The 17,600-nt window shown below is 39.2% G+C and overlaps 1 protein-coding gene across 1 annotated transcript in view; it reads left to right on the top strand.

Annotated features, from left to right (window-relative positions):
* Window positions 1-1,359: 1,359 nt before the first annotated feature.
* The window catches only part of LOC107035268 (uncharacterized), a 52,520-nt gene continuing 36,279 nt past the window's right edge, over window positions 1,360-17,600 (top strand). Inside the window, exons 1-3 of the mRNA XM_072953366.1 lie at window positions 1,360-1,452; window positions 2,034-2,058; window positions 16,863-16,982. Of these exons, the coding sequence (XP_072809467.1) occupies window positions 2,037-2,058; window positions 16,863-16,982 (142 nt within the window). The 5' untranslated portion in view covers window positions 1,360-1,452; window positions 2,034-2,036. The remainder of the gene's footprint in view (window positions 1,453-2,033; window positions 2,059-16,862; window positions 16,983-17,600) is intronic.

The raw sequence follows: 17,600 nt of genomic DNA, 5'->3' as shown, positions 1-17,600 counted from the left end.
TATACTTCAGCCATTGTGAATAACCTGTAATTTGTAGAGAGCTAGCATTTCCTCACACCTCCCTATCTTTGTATGTGTGATTCCTTCTACCTGAAGTCTCCTCCTCTGCCTTCCTATGGCCAAGCTAATGTTTCAAAATTCAACTGGGGCATTGTTCCCTATGTGAAGCTCCCACAGCACACACGCATACCTGGACTCATCACACTAAATTAGAATTGTTTTCTTCTTTATTTTTTGAAAGACTGTGAACTTTGTATACTCAATATCTACAGTACTATTACGGTACCTGAAATATAGCCAGGTACTCAGTTTTGAATGAACATGAGAGATTTCTTTTAAACAAAATATTACCTATGCATAGGTCTATTATCTATGCATGGATCTATTTTCCAGATAATAGCCTTAATATTTGAAGACAGCTATTATGTCTAAGTACATCTTCTTGTTCTTAACATCTCCTTTAATCCACAGCCTGGCCGTATTTGCCTTGGTGACCGCAAATTTCTTTTTGAACAGATTTCCTGTTCAGAATACTGTTAGATCAGTACTTATAACCCCATCTTGCTTTCTGACCATCTGTTTCCAAAATTTCTTAACACACCATCTAAAATCTATCCAGGCCGACTAGCAGGAACAGAGGTGGGGAGCCGGGGCCCGTTGGGGGTGTGGGCTGTCCTCCCCAAGGAGGCACGTATGTCGTCCGGCGCCCGGTCAGGGCCCAGGATAGGCACCCAGTCCCTATGGAGTGGAGCAGAGACGCGGCGAGGAACCGCTCAAATGTCCGCAGACGCGGGCGTCAGCTTAACCTGTCCTCGCCAGGAGTGCTCGCTCGCCGAGTCCACCCGCCCAGCTCCGAGGCTCTGGAGGGGCGCAGGCCCGGGGATGGCTCAGGCGGGGCCGCAGGTGAAGGGCGCCCGAGTTCGCCTGCGGCAGTCATCGCTCTCCAGCCTCCACAGTCGCGGGAACCGCCCGGACCCGCACCGAAACAGCAGCTGTGACTGACGAAGTCACCGCCCGGCGCGCCCGGCGCGCCCCCCGCCCCCTCCTCTTCCCCCTCACCCCCTCCTCCTCCCCCGGCCCCTCCTCCCCCGGCCCCTCCTCACCCCCGCCCCCCTCCCCTTCTCTCCCCGCCCCCTCCTCACCCCCGCCCCTCACTCGGGCCACCCTTTCCCCACCCCGCGCGGCAAGTTCTAGTCGCCGGCGGCGCGCTCGCCGGGTCCTCTCCTTAAACGTCTTCTCCGCGCCGCTCGGTCCCTAGTCTCCGTCCTAGCCGTGTTTCCTCCGCGCGCGCGTGCCTGCCCGCCCCCAGGCTCCCCGCGGGCCACGTCACGTGATCGCGCCTAGCCAAGGCGGCGCGAGCGGCGGCGGCGGCGGCACTGGCACTTGCTGCGCCGCCAGCGTGGAGCGGGAGACCTGAGGGTGTGGAGAAAAGGCAGCTCCAGACCGGAACGGGTGAGTTCTCCTCCCCTGTCTCCCCCGGCAGTCTTGCGGGCCACCCGGTGCAAACGGGGCCCCTGCCCGAAGCTTCGCGAAGCCCCCTTGTGCTCGACTGTCCGCTTCCCTGGGGCCGCGGGCCTCGCCTGGGGCGGACCGGGCTGCGGTGCTCACGAAGGGGCTGCACTCCGCCCGCTGCTGCTGTTGCGGACGGCGGCGTGAGGCCGGCGGAGCTGCCCGTGGTGAGCGCGGCGCGCCCTGTGTGCGGCTTTGCGGAGCCCAGGAGGCGGGTCCTGCGGGGACTCGGGCGGCCACTCGGCGGCTGCCGGGCTCTGAGCGGGGGCCGGGCCGGGCGCCGCGGCCGCGGCCGCCTCCTCGCAGTGCAGCGTGAGTAGGGAGCCCCGGCTGGTGGACGCCGAGCCTCTCGGCTCCACGGCCGCCTCATCCTCGAGGTGCAACCGAACCTCCGCTTGGCGCCGGAGTGCTGCGATCCTCCTTCCGACGCGCAGAGGACCGAGCCCCCCTTCTCTGCGCTTCCCGCTGTCCTCACCGCCCCCTCTCCCGACCCTCCTGCAGCCTCCCCTTCCTTTCCTCCACAGAAAATGGTTCCTGCTGCCGGGCGAGGTGAGTGTCGGCCGCCGCCCGCCCGCGGCGGGGGCTGCGGGGCAGGTCACCTGCGGGGGACCCCGGGCGGAACATTGAGGTAGGGGCGGCGCGGCGGGGATCCCGGACTGCGCGGATTCCGGAGAAGTTGGCGGGGGCTTTCGGGGGGCCCCTTGCAGGTGGTCTCCCGCCGTGCCTGCCCCGGGAAACCGTAAAGGTCAGCAAATATATGTTGAGTTAATCCAGAAAAGAGATTCTGTGTTTGTAGATGAAGTAGAATTTTAAAGTTTTAGGAAGGTGTCCTAGCAGGCTTTTCCTGTGACATTATATGTGAACTTTTTTTTTAATACTCAGACTTTGGAAACTTTAAGATTTTGCATATAAAAGTTCCTTCAAAAGTTATTTATGTGATCGCTGTGCTAGACAGTAACAACTGTGACCTGCCAAGAAGAGAGGCTGTTATGCAGGACTTTCAGTCCAGCTCACTTGGTGTGTCCAGTGTTCCTCCTTGGTTTCCTTTTTTGTGCGGTGATTCATCAGGTGCTGTATGCTTCCAAGGAACCAGTGTTAAGTGTATGCACATATGCACATGTCCCCTTCCTGGTCTTTGATCTCTTCCTGTAATGAATGGGGATATATCGTTTCCAGCTATTCTTAGACAAGGAAGAAAGGCATTTTGAAGTCAGCTGTCAAACCTTCAAATATAGTTTTGCTACCATCCTGTCCTATTTTTAGAACTCTTGATAGTGATCTCTCTGTCACTGTTATTTTTGAAGGTTTTTTTTTTTTCAAGTTGTACTGAGCTCAGCTTGTATTCCACAGACAGCCGAGGTGGAGAGCCAGACTGTCAGTTCTGAGTTGCATCATAATCTTGGACTTGTCCCTACCATGTCCTTTCTTGATGTGTATCTAAAGATTCCAGCTGAATGTTCCCCTAGCTGAGGCTGTGTGGGTGAAGGTCTCTGTGCTAAAATGAGGGAAAACTCCTCCTTTTGAGGAGTTTCTTTGACTGTGCCCCTCCAGTATATTCTATACTAGGTAGCCCTATAAAGCAGATGCAACTGGGAGTTGAAAGGAAAAAATTTGGAATGGTTTTGGGGGGTCTAGAGAGATTCTAGTTTAAAGCTGCAGTTGTACACAAACAGATTAGAGTCATCAAAAGTCAATAGATTATAGTGGTGTTGACCTTAAGATGGCAGCTGTAGAAGTGGGATGTGATGGGGGAGGGAAAATAGGATGGATTATGGGATTGAATGTAATTTTTTTGCATCCGGTTAGTCGATAGACATCGGCATGTATGTATTTGAATATTCAGAGCAGGTGTTTTTTTTTTTCTGTTTGTCAAGTCCTGCCTCTTAATTGCTTAGAAAGTTAAAGATGTAAAAGCATAAAATGTGCCAAAATAACTATCATGACATTCCTCTAATATTGAAGTCTGTGAATAATAGTCTTCTTGTCATGGAATGCAACTTAGTGACCAGTGGCCATCTGAAATGCCTCTGAAAGGACAGGAATGAAAGAGGAAGGAGACCAGAAGAATGGGGAGAGGTGTGGGATAATTTCTTTCCTAGCCTTAAGGGTATTATTTGTCTAGCTTCCTGAACCATGTAAAACATGTAGAGAACCAGGAAATTGGCAGACAGGCCCTCTTAGAAGCCAGGAGTCCAAGCATCAAATCTCTCAGTGCCTCACTCCACTTTCGGTGTTTACTTGGTTTGTTTACTAGTATCTTAAATCCACTTTTATAGCATTTTGATCACTGGTTTCCCAGCTCACTGCAGATGAGAACAAATGTGGAGAAACTGGAAAGGTTGTTCAGAAGCAAGCACAAAAAGTACCAAAAAAAATTGAAAATTGGTATCTTGTAGTGAAAAAGGTTTTTAAAATTAAAAAATAGGAATTCACAAAATTTAATAGTCAAAGAAAATTTGATTCAAAAACAGTAACTCTGTGCTGCTATCCTCATCTGGACTAGCTGTCTTTTAGGACTCATGATGGAACTCCTTCATGGCCTCCCAAGCTCTCCAGAAAATGAAATGCTTCTCTCTAGGCGCTTACTGAATTCTCATGTGTCCATTAGGCTCTGAGCCCCCTGTATGACCCCATCTCTGCCATCACAGTGATGACCTGCAGGCACATCAGGAGTTCTTACTGTGTCACAGATATGCTGGCCTGCTTGTTAATCTGGGACATACTTTGTACATCGTACTTTGCCCTAATTCCTCATATTACAAAATACTACCTTTTCTTCAAGACACACACTCTTAAATTCCCCACCTTCCCCACGCAGGTGTTGCCATTGCTTTGTATTAAGTCAATGTTTCCTTGATTCTGAAACATCCGTTAGGAAATAAATTACTGATTTAATAATAGTTGTGGGGAGTAAAAGGGAAAATTACATATGCATACAGAAATACTTTTACTAACAGAAGCATATTATAGTGATATTCTGCTTTCTTCAATATAGAGAACTGAGTCAAAGTGTTTTCTGAGTCTTAAGTCATCTGAAACATTTTGGCCATTGATTAAGAATCACAACATGGTAATATGTTGCTTTTTATAACCTATATTCTGTGATCTTGACCTCCTTAACCACCTTGACCTCCTCACCTTGACAGTTGACCTGTAATTTTGAAACTTAGTAAGTATATAGGTTTTGTTTGCATTTCCTGTTGGTTTAAAACTCAAGTATTTTTAATTCTCTTTGTTATGTTTTCATTTTTTTGTCCTTAATGTAATAGTACCTCTGAGTGCTAATACATAAAAAGGAAACGCTGCCTTTCCTTAGTTTGATAATTCTGTGATTTTTCTGAGAGGTAGCAAATTCTGTTCCCTTTAATTGCTTTGCTCGGTATGTGACAGACAATCTGTATAACTCGTTTTTGGTTTCACTGTCACTTCTTTAATTATAAATTTCTGAAAGCTGTTTTACGTGAAAATTGGGGATTCAGATTCCCGTCAACTCAACAAGGGTGGAATTTCCTAATTTTATGGGCTAAAAATGCTGGAAAGTGGAAAGAATGATTTCTGAAATATATTTAATCCAGGGAAATATGGTACTTCTAAAATATTATTTGTTATCTTATATTTATCTGTCATTTTACTGTTAGATAAACAGAGTTCTTTAAGAGTGGAGTCTAGATTGGGGTGGTTTATATCCCCTGGACCTAGCATAGTACCTGGCACACTGTAGGTCTTAAAAAAAAATTCAAAAATTAAAAAAAAAAAGAGTAGTAATCCTTGGTGATTACTTGCTGGTTTAATTATGTTTGACTTTTTCAAATTGTCCAAGATAATTTTGCAGTATGTTTTTGGAAGATTTTTGTGTAAAATATTTAAAGTATTTTCTTTATAAGGATAAAATTCATCTCATGGCAAAGCGAATAAATAGCTCACAAGCCAATTCTGCCTTTAAATAAGTACTTTTGACATGAAGACTGAGTATTATGCTAGTGAACAGTCACCGGCTTCAGACCACTGCTTTAGTAAAGAAAATGGATTTGGCTTACTAGCCTTAATATTTGAGGTCATTAGGATAAAGATCCTCTTTGGTAGTCAGAAGAGGATTGATTGTGTCAGAACATGTTGAATGTAACAGTTGGTATCATGCATTCTGTCTTGCAGCCCTCCAGAAAAGATAATGGCCTCTATCTGGAGGTAGAGAAATGAGTCAGTTCACCTGCCCAGATGCTCAGTGGCAGAGAAGGCCTAGGGGCCCAGCCCTCTAACTCCCTTGTCTGCTGCTCTTTCTGCTGTAAAGTGTTGAGCCTCTGACATGCTACCAGACGTTTAAGGTAATGTCAAGGGCCAGTTTTTTGTTTTGTTTTGTTTTCTTTTTTGTAGGATTAAAATGCTCTTGGATGATTTTTTAAATGCTTACCTGTTTACCTAAGACTTGATGAAAAGAAAATGTACAGGAGGCTAGAGATTTGGCTTAATCTGATTGACTCTAAATATTGATTATAGAAGTCCAAATTTATTTGTTTTTTTTAAACTCTTTACACAGTGTATTTAATTCAATGTTCACAGCAACATAATGCTATAGGTATTTTTTTATATTATATCCATTAACAAATAATGAAATTGAGGCCCAGAGGTTAATTTATTTCCCAAATTTACAAAGCTAGCAAGACATACAGGTTATCGTGTCTCTTTTTTTTTTTAACATTTTTTATTGATTTATAATCATTTTACAATGTTGTGTCAAATTCCAGTGTTCAGCACAATTTTTCAGTCATTCATGGACATACACACGCTCATTGTCACAGTTTTTTGTCTGTGAGTTATCGTAACATTTTGTGTATTATGTCCCTGTGCTATACAGTGTAATCTTGTTTATCTATTCTGCAATTTTGAAATCCCAGTCTATCCCTTCCCACCCTCCACCCCCCTGGCAACCACAAGTCTGTATTCTCTGTCTGTGAGTCTATTTCTGTCCTGTATTTACGCTTTGTTTTTGTTTGTTTGTTTGTTTTTATTTTTTAGATTCCACATATGAGCGATCTCATATGGTATTTTTCTTTCTCTTTCTGGCTTACTTCACTTAGAATGACATTCTCCAGGAGCATCCATGTTACTGCTGTCCTAATTAATTTTTGAGACAAAGTATGGTTGGAGATACATCATGCACATGGTGATATTTAGAGTGTGCAAATAAATCGTAAACACTGAACAGAATATACAAAGGCAGAGAAGCCTAAAAGAATACGCTCTGAGCCCTTCAGTCTTGGCTGATGACAAGTTTTGGGTGATAGGAAAAAGTGGCTTCACCTGAAAGACAGGTGAATGGCTGCTATTTGTTTCTACCCCAAATCCATCGCTTCCCTTAATTTGTTTCAGGTGCTCACTGCTCTAATGTGTGATTGAGGTGAAGGTGCTCCCATATTGAGCTGGAGATTGCTTCTGATTAGTCATGGCAAATTTCAATCACCTCATTATATCCAAGAGAAATTGAACAAAATCCAGAATTCACCTTTGATAAGAGAAACTTTCAACAAGCTAGGAGAAAAGGGTTTCTTCAGCCTGATACAAGCATCTACCTCAACTCTATAGCTAGCATCTTAATTCAGAGCAAATGACAATGTTTTCCCCTTAAAATCAGGAAAAAGACAAGTATATCCACTCTCACAACTTCTATTTAACATTGTGCTGGAGGTTTTAGTAAGTGTAGTAAGATAGAAAAAAGGGTATCCAGGTTGGAAAGTGAGAAGTAAAACTATCTTAATTTGCAGACTACAGGATAATCTATGTAGAAAATCTGATGGGTTTATAAAAATGTTAGTAGAACTAATGTGTGAATATAGGAAGGTTGCAGGATGTAATGCCAATATAAAAAAATCATCTGAAATCTTAAAAATCTGAAATTAAAATAAAAATACAAATGACACATATAATATCAAATATACAGTAAGTCTTAAAGAAAATGTGTGAGACCTGCAAAGTGGGAACTAAAAATATTGTTGATTGCTGTTAAGCAATTAAAGAAGGCTAAAATAAAAGGTGCGTACCTTGGTCCTGTCTCAGGATTTTTAACATTATGATGAGGTCAAATATATCTAAAGTAAATGATAAATAAAATAACTATTAAAATCTCAGCAGGCTTCTTATAGAAATTGACATGTGGTTTAATTCATTCAGAAATTCCAAGGACCTAGAATTGCCACAATAACTTTCAAAAAATAAGGACAGAGTCAAAAGGCAAACCTGATTTCAAAAGTCACTATAAATCTATAAAATTATGATGGTGTGTTTTTACATCAACATAGACAAGTGAACCGAAAAAGACTGGAAAGTCTAGAAATAGAGTGACACATATATGGAAAACAATTTTTTTTCTAAGTAGCTTTACTGAGATATAATTCACAAATTCACATGCCAGACAATTCACATAAAGTGTACAATTCAATGATATTTTGTATGTTTACATAGTTGTGAAACTATAACCACGATCAAATTTAGAACTTTTTTCATCACCTAAAAATGAAAGCCGATGCCCATTAGCAGTCACCTTTCAAAGCCTCGGTCTTCCCAGATCCTAAGTAAATGCTAATCTACTGTATGGATTTGCCTATTCTTGTCATTTTATATAAAAGAAATAATGTGGGATCTTGTGTGGCTGGCTTCTTTCACTTAACATGTTTTTAAGGTCCATACAAGTTGTAGCATGTATCAGGGCTTTGATATTTTTATGGACAAGTGATATTGTATTGTAGGGGTGCACCACAATTGTATTTATCCATTCACCAGTTGATGAATGTTTGGGTTGATTCGACTTTTGGCTATTATAAATAATGCTGCTCTTAACATTCACGTGTAAGTTCTCATAGTGTGTTTATTTCCATTGTTCTTGGGTATTTACACCTAGTGATGAAATTGTTGGGTCAAATAGTAACACTGTGTTTAAAATTTAAGTAACTTTTAGATTATTTTCCAATAGGGCTGTACCATTTTTCATTCCCACCAACAGTTGTAGTTGTCACTGTAGTTGTCACTGTCATTGCTGGAGAGAGTCATTTAAATAAAATATAAACTTATTTTATTAAATGTTAAAGACAAGTAGCTCTGTGAATAGGCGACCAGAATCCATTCCACTTTGTTCTGCTTTTTTCTGGTCTACTCATGAATTCCTTCCTCTGCCCAAGGAAATAGAGAAATTCCCATGAAAGTGTCCCTGACATAACAGAAGAAAAACTGGAAAATTCACATATACATCAACAGAAACAACACAACCAACCAATGGACCAAAAAAAAAAAATCAAGAGAAATTAGAAAATACCTTAAAACATATGAAAACAAAAAACATAAACATGCTGTACCCAAACTTACGTGATGCAATGAAGTATAGTATATACTCAGAGAAATGTATAGTTTTAAATGTCCATATTAAAAATAAATATCTCAAATCAATCAAGAAGAATAAACTAAACACAAAATGAGTAGAAGGAAGGAAATAGTCAAGATTATAGTGGAGATAGAGAATAGAAAAACGAGAGAAAATAAATGGACTAAAATCATTTAAAAGGGCAACAAAATTGACAAAACCTTAGCAAGAGTGATCAGAAAAAAAAAAGCCTCAAATTACTGAAATCAGAAATGAAAGTAAGGAAATTACTACAGACCTTAGTTCCAAAGATAGCACAGAATTGTACTCTTAAAAACAGTTAAAATGAATTTTATGTTATGTAATTTTACCTCAGTAGAAAAGCCTGTATTTGTGTGGATTCATGAACTGTCTGGTTCCATTGATCTGTATGTCTTTCCTTTCATCAGTACCATATTATCTTGAGTGTTGTAACTGTCACTTTATAGTAAGTCTTAAAATAAGATTTTCTTCTTTTCAAAAATATGTTTGCTATTCTAGTTATCACTTTCTGTATAGAGTTTAAAATTAATGTGTCAATATACACAATAGGTAATACTGGGGTTTTTATTGAAATTGGGTTAATCTATAGATTTTTTTGTTTTAAAGAATTGATATTTTAACTCTATTGAGTCTTTCAATCCATGAGCATGATCTATCTTTCCATTTATTTAGACTTTCAGACATCCTTTGTTTTCTTTCATTAGCTTTTTTTAGTTTTTAAGTATACAGCGCTGCATATATTTCTTAGATTTGTATCGAAGTATTTATTTTTTTTAAAAAAGAAGCTATTTAAATGGTATTTAAAAAAAGAGTTGGCTTCTTATTTTTCATTAATATTCTATACATTACAATTTAATTTTTGTACATTGACCCTTTATTGTGCAACTTTGCTAAATTCGCTTACTAATTCCAACTTTTTATAGATTCTGGAGATTTCTACTTTCATGATCATGTCATCCTTTCCAGTTTATATGCTTTTTCCCCCCTTGCTTTATTATACTGACTAGTCAATGTAGGATGTTGAATAGGAGTGGTAAATGTTTTATATCCTTGCTTTGTTCTTGATTCTGGGATAAAACATTAAATCTTTTACTACTATGTATGATGTTAGTTGTAGATTTTTTCTGTAGATGCCCTTCATCAGATTAAGGAAGTCCCCTTGTATTCCTAATTGGCTAGGGTTTTTAATGATGGATATATTTTGAAAGTTTCAGGTTATTTTTCTGCATCAGCTGATACAATTATATGGTTTTGATTTTTTCTTAATCCAGGGATCAGCATACTGTGACCCACAGACTGAATCCTACCCACTGGCTGTTTGTGTAGAGGCAGCAAGCTAAAACACATTTTTTACATTTTTTAACGGATTGTAAAAAGAAGAATAATACTCTGTAAAAAGTGTATGTCACCCACAAAGCTTAAAATATTTGCTGTTTGGTCCTTTACTGAAAAAAATTGCTGCATCATCCTTTAGTCAGTTAATGGGTTACATCAGTGATGTCTCTTTAACTAGGTTTGCATCACGAGAAACCGCCCCCCCACCACTTGTTTGTGATGTAGTATTCCTTTTATAAATTTCTGGATTTAATTTGCTATAATTTTACTAGAAAATTGTATGTCTATTTTCATAAGATACTGATTTGTAATTTTCTTACAAGGTCTCTTAAGGCTAATACTAGCCTCAAAAATGAGTAGGGGATTGTCCCTTTTTTCTATTTTTTATTTAAAAATATTTTAAGAGGCTGTGTTTATTTTATGTTTATTTTATGTTCATAGCAAAATTTAGCAGAAAATACAGAAGTTACCCCTTGCTCCCAGACATGCACAACCTCCCCCACTACCAGTGCTTGTACCAGAGAGTACATTTGCATGTTATTGGATAATCAATCTAAATTGATACATCATTGATACACTACACCAAAAGTCCATGAGGGTTCATTCTGTGGGTTTTGACAAATGTGTAGTGACATGGATCACTATTATACTACCATATGGAATAGTTACACGGCCCTAAAAATCCTCTGTGCTCCAGAGTTACTTCTTCCTCCCTCTTTCTGAACCCCTGGAAATCACTGATCTTTTTACTGTCTGCGTTAACTGTACCTGATCTAGAATTTCATATATTGGAATCATACAGTATGCAGCCAATTCAGATTGTCTTCTTCCATTTAGTAACAGGCATTTAAGTTTCTTCTATGTCTTTCCATGGCTTGAGAGCTCATTTCCTTTTAGTGCTGAATAATGTTACATTGCCTGGATGTACCATGGTTTACTTATTAATTCACCAAATGAAGGACAAGTTGGTTGTTTCCAAGTTTTTGAAATTGTGAATAAAGCTGTTATAAACTTCCATGTGCAGGTTTTTGTATCCATGTGCAGGTACACAAGCTTTTAATTCCTTTGGGTAAATACCAAGGGGTACAATTGCTGGATCGTGTGGTAGGAATATGTTTAGTTTTGTAAGAAACTGTCCAGCTGTCTCCCAAAGTGACTGTTCCATGTTTGCATTCCCACCAGCAAAAGATGAAAGTTCTTGTTGCTCCATATCCTTGTCAGCATTTGGTGTTCTCAGTGTTACAGATGTTTGGCCATTCTGATAGGTATGCAGTGGTATCTTACTGTTGTTTTAGTTTACAACTTTCTAACGGTATATAATGTTGAGCATTTTTTCATATGCTAATTTCTCATGTTTATCCTCTTCAGTGAGGTATCTGTTCAGGTCTTTTGCCCATTTTTAAATCAGGTTGTTATTTAATTTTTAGAGTTCTTTGTATATTGTGAATAACAGTCCTTTATTGAATAAATCTTTTGCAAATATTTTCTCTCAGTTTGTGGCTTGCTTTCTCATTCTCTTGCCAGTGTCTTTCACAGAGAAGAACTTTGTTGTTGTTGTTGTTGTTGTTGTTATGAGTGCACCTTATCATTCTTTCTTTCATGGACCGTGCCTTTGGTGTTATATCTAAAAAGTCATCACCGTACTGAGCACCATCTAGAATTTTTCCTATGTTACCTCCTAGGAATTTTATAATTTTGCATTTTACATTAAGGTCTATCATCCATTTTAAGTTACTTTTTTTGAAAGGTATAAGGTCTGTCTCTAGACTCTTAGGTTTTTTAATATGTGGATGTCTGGTTGTTCCACTGCCATTTGTTGAAGAGATTATCTTTTCTCCATTGTCGTACCTTTGTGACTCATCAAGATCAGTTCACTGTAGCTATTCTTTATCAAGTTGAGGGAGTTCCCCTCTATTCCTAACTTGCTGAGAGTTTTTTTTTATCAAGAATGAATGTTGAACTTTGTCAAAGATTTTTTTTCTGTATGCATTGATATAATCATGTGGGGTTTTTTCTTCTTTAGCTGCTGATGTAATGGATTGCACTAATGGGTATCCAAATGTTAACCAATCTTGCATAACTGGGATTAATGTCACATAGTCTTGGTGTATAATTCTTTTCATATATTGTTGGTTTTGATTTGCTAGTATTTTGTTGATGATTGTTGCATTTGTGTTCATGAGAGATAGTGGTCTGTAGTTTTCTTGTAAAGACTAACTGGTTTTGGTAATGCTGGCCTCATAGAATGAATTAGGAGGTTTCCCTTATTTCAGTATCTTCTGTGTTTTCATACAAATTTTAGAATGATTTGTTGCAATTTTGTGAAAAGTGCCATTGGTATTTTGACAGGTGTTGCATTGAGTCTGCAGATTTCCTTTGATTGTATGGTAATTTCAACAATATTAATTCTTCCAATATATGAACACAGGATACTTCCCACACAAAAGACCTAAATAGCCAGACAGTCTTGATAAAAAACAAAGCTGGAGGTATCATGCTCCCTGACTTCAAACTATGCTACAAAGCTACACTCATCAAAACAGTATGGTAAAGGCTAACCTTTTCAACAAACGGTGCTGGGTCAGTTGAATATCTATATGAAAGAAATAATGTGACTTGACCCTTAACTTACACCATACATGAAAACTGACTCCATATGGATTGCATACCTAAATGTGAAGAAAAAACAATTTGACTTCTAGGCTAAAACATGAGAACCACTTCATGATACACACCTGATAGTTGAAATCTAAAAGATGGAAAAAGCAAGTGTTGGCATGAATGTGGAGCAATAGCAAATCTCATACACTCTTGATGGGAGCATAAATTGGTCCAACCACTTTGGAACATTGGCGGAGTGTACTTAAGCCAAACCTGTGCATACCCTATGACCCAGCAATTCTACTTCTAGGTCTATATCTATCACCAATATGCACATATATTTATTGAAAGACATGTACTAGAATATTCATAGCATTAATTATAATAGTCCCAAGCTGGAAACTGTAAGTATCTGTCAATAGTGGTGTGGGTAAACAAATTGAGACACACTAAACTACTATGCAGCAATGAGAATCAGATACCTATAACTGCATGTGGAATGGATGAATCTGACAAAGACAACATGAAGGAAAATAAAACTACAGTTGATCCTTCAACAACACAGGAGTTAACCTGTGTGTAACTTACAGCCGGCCCTCTGTATCCATGGTTACTCTGCTTATGTAGATTGAACCAGCCACAGACTATGTAGTCCTGTACTATTTACTGTTGGAATACATCCACATACAAGTGGACCCACAGTCCAAGCCAGTGCGTTCTAGGGTCAGCTGTGTGTAGTATACCACATAACACACTATCTGATTTCATACGTGCAAAGTACAAAACAAAGCAACACTAATCTGTGCTCTCAGATGTCAGGACAGTGGCTACCCTGAGAGGTTCAGGCTAGAGGGAAGTTGAGAGGGCTTTGGGGGTCCCAGTATTGTTCTCTTACTTGATTAGAATGCTGACTTCATGAGTCTGACCAGATTGTGATATTTTGGGGGGCTTTAGACATGCAATATTGCATTTTTCTGTATGTACAGTATTTTTCAGTAGAATGTTTAAAAATGTTTCCACAGCACAGATGTGTCATAATTTATTCAAACTTTTCTGTATTTATTGGTCGTTCAATTGGTTTCAGCTTTTTACTTCTACAAATATTGTGAAGTAAAGATCTCCATACATATTTGATTCATGGTGGTCCCCTTTAAGAATAAATCATTCATATGTTAAGTGGCTGAAGTCTTCATGCTAAAATACGTTGTGATGTTTCTTCCCCCCAAAACGGGAAACTGAGATTTTCATTTTCACTAGCAATGTTTGTATTTTTCCTCTTATAATCTCATGAGAATGTCTTGTCTTTTTCATTGTGTTTCATTTCATTTCCTCATTTATGATAGATTCAATCATTTTGCTTTCATAGATGTTGCAGATACTTTCCCTAATATGGCTGCTCTACATTGAATTTGTTTATAGTAGACTTTCTATAAAACTTACGGTGATTTTAAGTACACAGATACTTTCATGTCATTCCTTTGAAGAGATGGAGGTAAATTCCTCTGTCTTTCAGCATGGACTGTGCTTTAATGACTTCCTTTTAATGAATAGTATGTGATAAAGTGACAGCCCTATGAAGAGGCTTACATGGAAAGGAGCTGAGGCCTCCACCAACAGACATGTGTGTAAACTTTCATAGAAGTGGATCTTTCAGCCCTAGTCAAGCCTTCATATGACCACAGCTCTGGCTGATGACTTGACCCCAAAGCCAAGCCACCCACCTAAGACACCCCCGAAAGCCTTGCCTTCAGAAATGTGTGAGATAATAAGTATTTGCTCATTTTAAACTGTTAAGTTTTGTGATCAATTTCTATACAACAGATAAGTAATACACAATTTTTAAACTTTTTATTTTGAAACACAGTGTATGTGTAGAGAAGTAAATGAAACATAGATGTACAATTTAGCAAAGTATTATAACGCAAACACGAATGCAATGGTTATGAAATAGAAAATTGCAGGTCCCCAGAAAGAATATGCATGTTCTTTCAAGTTCAAAACCTCTTACTCCAGTTCGTATGCAATCATACTCTTGAATTTCATGGTAATCATTTATTTGCTTTGCCTTATGGTCATATCTCCTATGTTTACACCTCTGAACAATACAATTTAGTTTTGCTTATTTTTGAGTTGCATATTAATTGGACCTATGGAATCATAGATTTACTTTGTTATACCTTACTTCTTCTGTTCAACCTTCTGTAAGAGTCACCAGTGTTGCCCGTAGCTCTAGCTTGTTTGTCTGCATTACTGTAGAGTATTTGTTGTTTGATTCTACCGCAGCACAGTTTTCCATTTTACCTGTTAAATACTTTCTAATTTGGGATGACTCTGCTTGCTTTTACAGTCCTGTTCATATTGTAATGGTTCACATGTGCAAGAGCTTCTCAGTGATATATATTCCTAGGAGTGGTAATATCTTTTTAAGATCTTGATTTCATTGTCCTCAAATCTATATCCCCAAGTGGGATTGCTGGATCATTTAGTAATTGTATCTTTAATTTTTTTAAGGAAACTCCATACTGTTTTCCACAGTGGTTGCACCAGTTTATAGTCCCACCAACAGTGCGCACATGTTCCCGTTTCTCCACATTTTCACCAACACTTGCTGTTTCTTGTCTTGTTGTTGTTGTTGTTGTTGTTGTTCTTTGTTTTCATTGAACTCAAAATAGCTAGGAACAAAAACAGCTAAAAATAACCTCCAACATTTGATTCGTCAGTCATTTTTGGTCGATGACATTTGATTGTTTAGTTCCTGCTTGTTTCCATCATGGAGAAACCCGTCTATCAAAATATATCTCTGGGAGTTTGCAGCAAGCTTTAAACCTGTATATTTAGATCCTAGCCCAAAACCATGACTTAGTTGTTAGTTTTAAATCTAAATTTTTTCTGCCACACAGAAGCTTATTAAACTAATAATCATAAATAAGCTAGCCATTAGTTAGTTTTCAAGAAAATGCCCAAATACAGCACATACATACAGGTTGCATATATCCTTTCATCCTTTACTATTCATATGATATGAATGTAAAATGTACAGTGGAGTTACATCATAAACACAGTAATTTACATTAATTCAATATGTCATGTCAGTGAAAAGGAAATAATGAGGAGTAAGGAAAATAACAATAGAGCCACGGCTAGAAGAAGCTGAAACAAGTTTCAAAGGCGCAGTCAAGGAAATCGATACCTACTAAAGTAACCCAAACACTCTGAGGTACCGCTCTTGCGAGTGGTGAAATTCACAGCCCCAGCTTATTTCTTGTCTTTTTGATAATAGCCATTCTGACAGGTGGAGGTGATATGGTGGTTTTGATTTGCATTTTCCTGATGATTAGTGATGCCAATTATCTGTTAGTCATTTGTACGTCTTCTTGGGAAAAATATCTACTGAGGTCTTCTGTACAATTTTAAAATCAGATTGCTTTTATTTTGCTCTTGAATTGTATGAGTTCCTTATTTATTTTGATATTAACCCCTTATCTGATAGATGGTTTGCAAAGATGTCCTTCCATTCCATAGGTTGCCTTTTCATTTTGTTGATTGTATCTTTTTTTAACATTTTTTATTGATTTATAATCATTTTACAATGTTGTGTCAAATTCCAGTGTTCAGCACAATTTTTCAGTCATTCATGGACATATACACACTCACTGTCACATTTTTTTCTCTGTGAGTTATCATAACATTTATTGTATCTTTTGTTGTGCATCATTCTTTTAGTCTATTGTAGCCCCACTTATTATTATTATTTTGCGTTTGGATGGAATTTCACAATGCTGGCCTCTTGACAGTTGAGATATCTTTTTAAGATCAGTACTTTAAGGCTTAGAGTCCTTTTTATGATTTAAGGGGTCTCGTTTACATTTAAAATGATACCCTAGGATACATTTTAAACTTTCACAGCGGGGCGTGTTTCCAGATCTTGGCAAAGGCCTCAAACAGAGAAAGAGCTTTTCCTGACAGATGAGTGAGCTGGAGAGAGCAAAGCTGACGCTTATCCCTGTTTTACTCCGGACCAGGATAGGTGGACAGCAGAACAGTGTGGTCCTGCAGAAGCTGAAGCCTGACACTCCTTACACCATCACCCTGTCCTCCCTGTGTTCTGATGTGGAAGGAGGTCGGATGACAGGAAGAGGCGAGACCAGTAAGTGAACCTGGACTCCTGTGGCTGTTTTAGTAACCATCATGGGGAGGGAATCACATCTTCCACTGGAAACATTGGGGTGACACAGAGGTTTGCTAAACTTTTAAAATGCATGTTAATAATGCTCTTTTTCTTTTTTCTTTTTTTTGTCTCTGTTGGGGGTGGGGGGTAATTAGGTTTTATTTATTTTTTAGTGGAGGTACTGGGGATTGAACCCAGGACCTCGTGTACACACTAAGCATACACTGTAGCCCTGAGCTATACCCTCCCCCCAAAGATCTAAATTGCTTTTAATATCCTTACTGGAGTCATCTGTCTCTGGTCTTGGAGAAAGGTGTTTATTACCTTCTAGAATAACACAGACAAATGAACAAATTATGCTCTAAGGCCAAGATACCTTGTGGAGGGATGAGACATGTACCTGATGATCACATTTTTTCCTTTATTCACTACTTCAACAGGTGCTTGTGGGGTGCCTACTAAAGGGATCCTGTGTTCTAGGGTTCCCGGGACCCATCAGTAAACCTGGGCTTCGTGTGTGCTCGGTTGTTAGGGTCACACGTGGTGTGCTTTCTGTGCATTTCAGAACCTTTGAATACCTCGGTGTACGACCCTTCC

This window comes from Vicugna pacos, chromosome 32, assembly GCF_048564905.1.
Source record: "Vicugna pacos chromosome 32, VicPac4, whole genome shotgun sequence".
Taxonomy (NCBI): Eukaryota; Metazoa; Chordata; class Mammalia; order Artiodactyla; family Camelidae; genus Vicugna; species Vicugna pacos.
Note: the sequence above shows the minus strand (reverse complement) of the source record. Positions and strands in the feature narration are given on the sequence as shown.